This window comes from Sapajus apella, unplaced genomic scaffold (assembly GCF_009761245.1).
Source record: "Sapajus apella isolate SASKATOON/1434 unplaced genomic scaffold, GSC_monkey_1.0 scaffold17, whole genome shotgun sequence".
NCBI classification, from domain to species: Eukaryota; Metazoa; Chordata; class Mammalia; order Primates; family Cebidae; genus Sapajus; species Sapajus apella.
The window spans coordinates 14,529,496-14,536,045 of record NW_022436957.1 but is presented as its reverse complement, the minus strand read 5'-3'; the positions used below and the strand labels follow the sequence as shown (position 1 = coordinate 14,536,045).

General features: G+C 40.2%; 1 protein-coding gene across 1 annotated transcript in view; it reads right to left on the bottom strand.

Annotated features, from left to right (window-relative positions):
- Window positions 1-1,850: 1,850 nt before the first annotated feature.
- Window positions 1,851-6,550, bottom strand: part of PPEF1 (protein phosphatase with EF-hand domain 1) — a 123,175-nt gene continuing 118,475 nt past the window's right edge. Inside the window, exon 15 of the mRNA XM_032285842.1 lies at window positions 1,851-1,895. Coding sequence (XP_032141733.1) covers window positions 1,851-1,895 — 45 coding nt within the window. The remainder of the gene's footprint in view (window positions 1,896-6,550) is intronic.

The following is a 6,550-nucleotide window of genomic DNA, read 5'->3' as shown; positions in this document are numbered from 1 at the left end:
GAACTTTGCAAAAAGGGTAGATGAATTGGTAGCTAGAATAACCAGTTTAGAGAAGAACATAAACAACCTGATGGAGCTGAAAAACACAGTACAAGAACTTCCTGAAGCATACAGAAGTTTCAACAGCTGAATCGATCAAGTAGAAGAAAGGATATCAGAGATCGAAGATCAACTCAATGAAATAAAGTGAGAAGATTAGAGAAAAAAAGAGTGAAAAGAAATGAACAAAGCCTCTAAGAAATATGAGACCATGTGAAAAGACCAAAGCTATGTTTGATTGGTGTATCTGAAAGTGATGGGAAGAATGAAGCCAAGTTGGAAAACACTCTTCAGGGTATTATCCAGGAGAACTTCCCCAACATAGCAAGACAGGCCAACATTCAAATTCAGGAAATGCAGAGACCACCACAAAGATACTCCTTGAGAAGAGCAGCCACAAGACACATAGACACATAATTGTCAGATTCACCAAGGTTGAAATGAGGAAAAAGTGCTAACGGCAGCCAGAGAGAGAGGTCAGGTTACCCACAAAGGGAAGTCAATCAGACTCACAGCGGATCTCTGCAGAAACTCTATAAGCCAGAAGAGAGTGGGGGCCAATATTCAACACTCTTAAAGAATTTTCAACCTAGAATTTCATATCCAGTCAAACAAAGCTTCATAAGCAAAGGAGAAATAAAAATCCTTTACAGACAAGCAAATGCTGAAAGATTTCATCACCACCAGGCCTGTCCTACAAGAGCTCCTGCAGGAAGCACCAAACACGGAAAAGAACAACATACCAAATCGTAAAGACCAAAGACACTAGGAAGAAACTGCATCAACTAATGGGCAAAATAGTCAGCTAGCATCATAATGACAGGATCAAATTCACACATAACAATATTAACCTTGGCTGGAAGTGGTGGCTCATGCCTGTAATCCCAGCACTTTGGGAGGCCAAAGCAGGCGGATCACCTGAGGTCAGGAGTTCCAGACCAGCCTGATCAACATGGAGAAACCCTGTCTGTACTAAAAAATTAGAAAATTAGCCAGGAGTGGTGGCGTATGCCTATAATCCCAGCTACTAGGGAGGCTGAGGCAGGAAAATCTCTTGAACCTGGGAGGTGGAGGTTGTGGTGAGCTGAGATCATGCCATTGCCCTCCAGCCTGGGCAACAAGAGTGAAACTCCATCTCTAAATAAATAAATAAACAATATTAACCTTAAATGTAAATAGGCTAAATGTTCCAATTAAAAGACACAGACTGGCAAACTGGATAGAGTCAAGACCCATCAGTGTGTTATATTCAGAAGACCCATCTCATGTACAAAGACACATATAGCCTCAAAATAAAGGGATGGAAGAGGATTTACCATGCAAATGGAAGGCAAAATAAAAGCAGGGGTTGCAATCCTGGTCTCGGATAAAACAGACTTTAAACCAACAAAGATAAAAAGAGATAAAGAAGGGCATTACATAATGGTAAAGGAATCAATGCAACAAGAAGAGCTAACTGTAAGATTTATTGCCAAGGTAAAATGAGGAAACTGAGGCAAGTATAAGAAAATGAGAAGCTAATTTATTCAGCTCCCGGGCGAGGTTCTGTGGTCCAGGGAGGGGCCAAAGAAGTCACACCCAGCTGTTTAGGTCATGGGGTTTTATGGGGAGGGAAGGCAATTGATTGGCTATTGGGGAAACAAAGCAAAGGCAATTTTATTGGCTGTCAGGAAGCAGGAAGTACCTGAAACTAGTTGCAATTGATAAGCAGGCGGGACTTTGGGTAAGTGGGCCTTGATTGGCTGTTGGGGAAACAAAGTGAAGGCAATCTTATTGGCTATTAAGAAGCAGGAAATTCCTGGAGCTAGTGGTTATGGGTAGGTGGGCGGGACCTTGGGTTGGTAGGCCTTGATTGACTGTTGGGGAAACAAAGTGAAGGCAATCTTATTGGCTATTAAGAAGCAGGAAATACCTGGAGCTAGTGGTTATGGGTAGGCAGGCCTTCCGGGGGCATACAGAGCAGACTGCCACTGGGCAGGGTCTGATGGGACTTCTTTAAAAAAAAATTTTCCTGCAGGGTTTATCAACAGCAGGCTGGGGGTTGAATGCATAATTTAGTGCCGAATGTGGGCCTGGGTCTGGTATGCGGAGGCGGGTGCGGAGAAGCCGTGCGGCAAGGCCAGATAACGAGCTTGGGTAATGACGCAGTTATCAGGCACGGAGAGAGATGGATGTGTCCATTTAACCCTCTGCAAGGCAGCCGGCCTTACACTAATGATCCTAAATATATACGCACCCAATACAGGAGCACCCAGATACATAAAGCAAGTTCTTAGAGACCTACAAAGAGACTTAGACTCCCACACAATAACAGTGGGAGACTTTACAGCCCACTGTCAATATTAGACAGATCAATGAGACAGAAAATTAACAAGGATATCCAGGACTTGAACTCAGCTCTGACCAAGCCGACCTAATAGACATCTACAGAACTCTCCACCCCAAATCCACAGAATTTACATTCTTCTCAGCACTGCCTTGCACTTATTCTAAAATTGACCACATAATTGGAAATAAAACACTACTCAGCAAATGCAAAAGAATGGAAATCAACAAATAGTCTCTCAGATCACAGTGCAATCAAATTAGAAGTCAGGATTTAAAAATTCACTCAAAACTGCACAGCAACATGGAAACTGAACAACTTGCTCCTGAATGACTACTGGATAAATAATGAAATGAAGGCAGAAATAAAGATGTTCTTTGAAACCAATGAGAACAAAGACACAATGTACCAGAATCTCTGGGACACATTTAAAGCAGTGTGTAGAGGGAAATTTATAGCACTAAATCCTCACAAGAGAAAGCAGGAAATATCTAAAATTGACATGCTAACATCACAATTAAAAGAACTAGAGAAGCAAGAGCAAACAAATTCAAAAGCTAGCAGAAGACAAGAAATAACCTAGATCAGAGCAGAACTGAATGAAATAGAGACCAAAAAAAACCCTTCATAAAAAAAAAAAAAAAAAATGAATCCAGGAGCTGGTTTTTTTTTGAAAAGATCAACCAAATAGATAGACCGATAGCCAGACAAATAAAGAAGAAAAGAGAAGAATCAAGCAGATGCAATAAAAAATGATAAGGAGAGACCACCGATCCCACAGAAATACAAACTACCATCAGAAATTATTATAAACACCCCTATGCAAATAAACCAGAAAACTCAGAAGAAATGGATAAATTCCAGGACAATTACACCCTCCCAAGACCAAACCAGAAAAAAGGCGAATCCCTGAAAAGACTAATAACAAGTTCTGAAATTGAGGCAGCAATTAATAGCCTACCAACCAAAAAAGACCAAGACCAGACAGTTTCACAGCCAAATTCTACCAGAGGTACAAAGAGGAGCTGGTACCATTACTTCTGAAACTATTCCAAACAATAGAAAAAGAGGGAATCCTCCCTAACTCATTTTATGAGGCCAACATCATCCTGATACCAAAACCTGGCAGAGACAAAAAAAAAAAATAAAATTTCAGGTCAATTTCACTGATGAACTCGATGTGAAAATCCTCCATAAAATAGTAGCAAACCAAATCCAGCAGCACATCATAAAGCTTATCCACCACGATCAAGTCAGATTCATCCCTAGGATGCAAGGCTGGTTTAACATACTCAAATCAATAAATGTAATCTATCACATAAACAAAAACCACGTGATTATCTCAATAGATGCAGAGAAGGCCTTTGACAAAATTCGACAACAGCCTTTCATGCTGAAAGCTCTCAATGAACTAGGTATTGATGGAACATATCTCAAAATAATAAGAGCTATTTATGACAAACCCACAGCCCACATCATATTGAATGAGCAAAAACTGGAAGCATTCCCTTTGTAAACTGGCACAAGACAAGGATGCCCTCTCTCTCCACTCCTATTCAACATAGTATTGGAAGTTTTGGCCAGGGCAATCAGGGAAGAGAAAGAAATAAAGGGTATTCAATTACAAAAAGAGGAAGTCAAATTGTCTCTATTTGCAGACAACATGATTGTCTATTTAGAAGACCCCATCGTCTCAGCCCAAAGCTCCTTAAGCAGATAAGCAACTTCAGCAAAGTCTCAGGATACAAAAATCACAAGTATTCCTATACACCAATAACTCTTTGCAGCAATTGTGAATGGGAGTTCACTCATGATTTGTCTACAGCCAAATCATGAGTGACCTCCCATTCACAATTGCTACAAAGAGAATAAAATAGCTAGGAATACAACTTACAAGGGATGTGAAGGACCTCTTCAAGGAGAACTACAAACCACTGCTCAAGGAAATAAGAGAGGACACAAACAGATGGAGAAACATTCCATGCTCATGGTTAGGAAGAATCAATATCATGAAAATGGCCATACTGCCCAAAGTAATTTATAGACTCAATGCTATCCCCATCAAGCTACCATTGACTTTCTTCACAGAATTGGAAAAACCACCTTAAACTTCATATGGGACCAGAAAGAGCCCACATAGCCAAATCAATTCAAAGCAAAATAATAATAATAATAATAATACCAAAACAATATATAGACCAATGGAACAGAACAGAGGCCTCAGAAATAACACCACACAGCTACAACCATCTGATCTTTGACAAACCTGACTAAAACAAGCAATGGGGAAAGGATTCCCTATTCAATAAATGGTGTTAGGAAAACTGGCTAATCATATGCAGAAAGCTGAAACTGGATACTTTCCTTACACCTTATACAAAAATTAACTCAAGATGAATTAAAGACTTACATTTAAGACCTAAAACCATAAAATCCCTAGAAGAAAACCTAGGCAATACCATTCAGGACATAGGCATGGACAAAAACTTCATGACTAAAACACCAAAAACAATATCAAGAAAAGCCAAAACAGACAAATGGAATCTAATTAAACTCAAAAGCTTCTGCACAGCAAAAGAAACTATCATCAGAGTGAACAGGCAACCTACAGAATAGGAGAAAATTTTTGCAATCTCTCCATCCGACAAAGGGCTTATTATCCAGAATCTACAAAGAACTTAAACAAATTTACAGGAAAAAAAAAAAAAAAACAACTCCATCAAAATGTGGGCGAAGGATATAAACAGACACTTCTCAAAAGGAGACATGTATGCAGCCAACAAACATAGGAAAAAAAGCTTATCATCAATGGTCATTAGACAAATGCAAATCAAAACCACAATGAGATACCATCTCATGCTAGTTAGAATGGCCATCAATAAAAAGTCAGGAGACAACAGATGCTGGAGAGGATGTGGAGAAATAGGAATGCTTTTACACTGTTGGTGGGAGTGTAAATTAGTTCAACCATTGTGGAAAACAGTGTGGTGATTCTTCAAGGATCTAGAACTAGAAATATCATTTGACCCAGCAATCCCATTACTGGGTATATACCCAAAGGATTATAAATCGTTCTATTATAAAGACACATGCACACGTATGTTTATTGCGGCACTGTTTACAATAGCAAAGACTTGGAACCAACCCAAATGCCCACCAATGATAGACTGGACAGGGAAAATGTGGCACACATACACCATGGAATACTGTGCAGCCATAACAAATGATGAATTCATGTCCTTTGCAGGGACATGGATGAAGCTGGATACCATCATTCTCAGCAAACTGACACAAGAACAGAAAACCAACCACCACATGTTCTCACTCATAAGTGGGAGCTGAGCAATGAGAACACATGGACACAGGGAGGGGAACATCACACACCGGGGCCTGTTGTGGGGTGGGGGGCTAGGGGAGGGATAGCATTAGGAGAAATACCTAATGTACATGACTGAGCAATGGACGCAAATCACCGTGACACCTGTATACCTATGTAATGAACCTGCATGTTCTGCACATGTACCGCAGAACTTAAATAAAAAAAAAGAAAATACAAAGCACAGGAAATTATTTTGCTAAAAAATATAATTTTTGTTCCCTAGGCCAATTACCTAAAAGGTTAAGAGATCTCTTTCATTATTTTCTATTAAAAGCAGGTGAGGCCCCTTCTCTGTTCCTAGCTGGAGGGACATGAGTGTCCTTGGGCCATCGTCCCTGGATGGGGCCCTGATAAGGCTACCCAACAGCCTGGAGGTCTGGGAACCCATGTGGGATTTAAGTGACACTTCTGCAGATGAAGGGTTAACAGAGGACTTGACTATAAGACAAAGCTGCAGAGCAACTGGCGGCAGGATTGCTTTCTCATTACCTGCCGGATCTGCAGAGATCAAAACAAGCCCTCCAGGAACTCACACAGAACCAAGTTTTATTGTCGACACATTGGAACAAGAGATTTCAAAATTTAAAGAGTGTCATTCTATGTTGGATATTAATGCTTTGTTTGCTGAGGCTAAACACTATCCGCTGAGTGGGTGAATATAGGAAATGCTGATGCTTTGTGAAAAGACATCAAATTAAAAAAAAAAAAAAAAAAAAAGAGCTGGCCAGTGCTTAGCTTACTCCTGTAATTTCAGCACTTTGGGAGGCCGAGGTGGGCAGATCACAAGATCAGGAGTTTGAGACCAG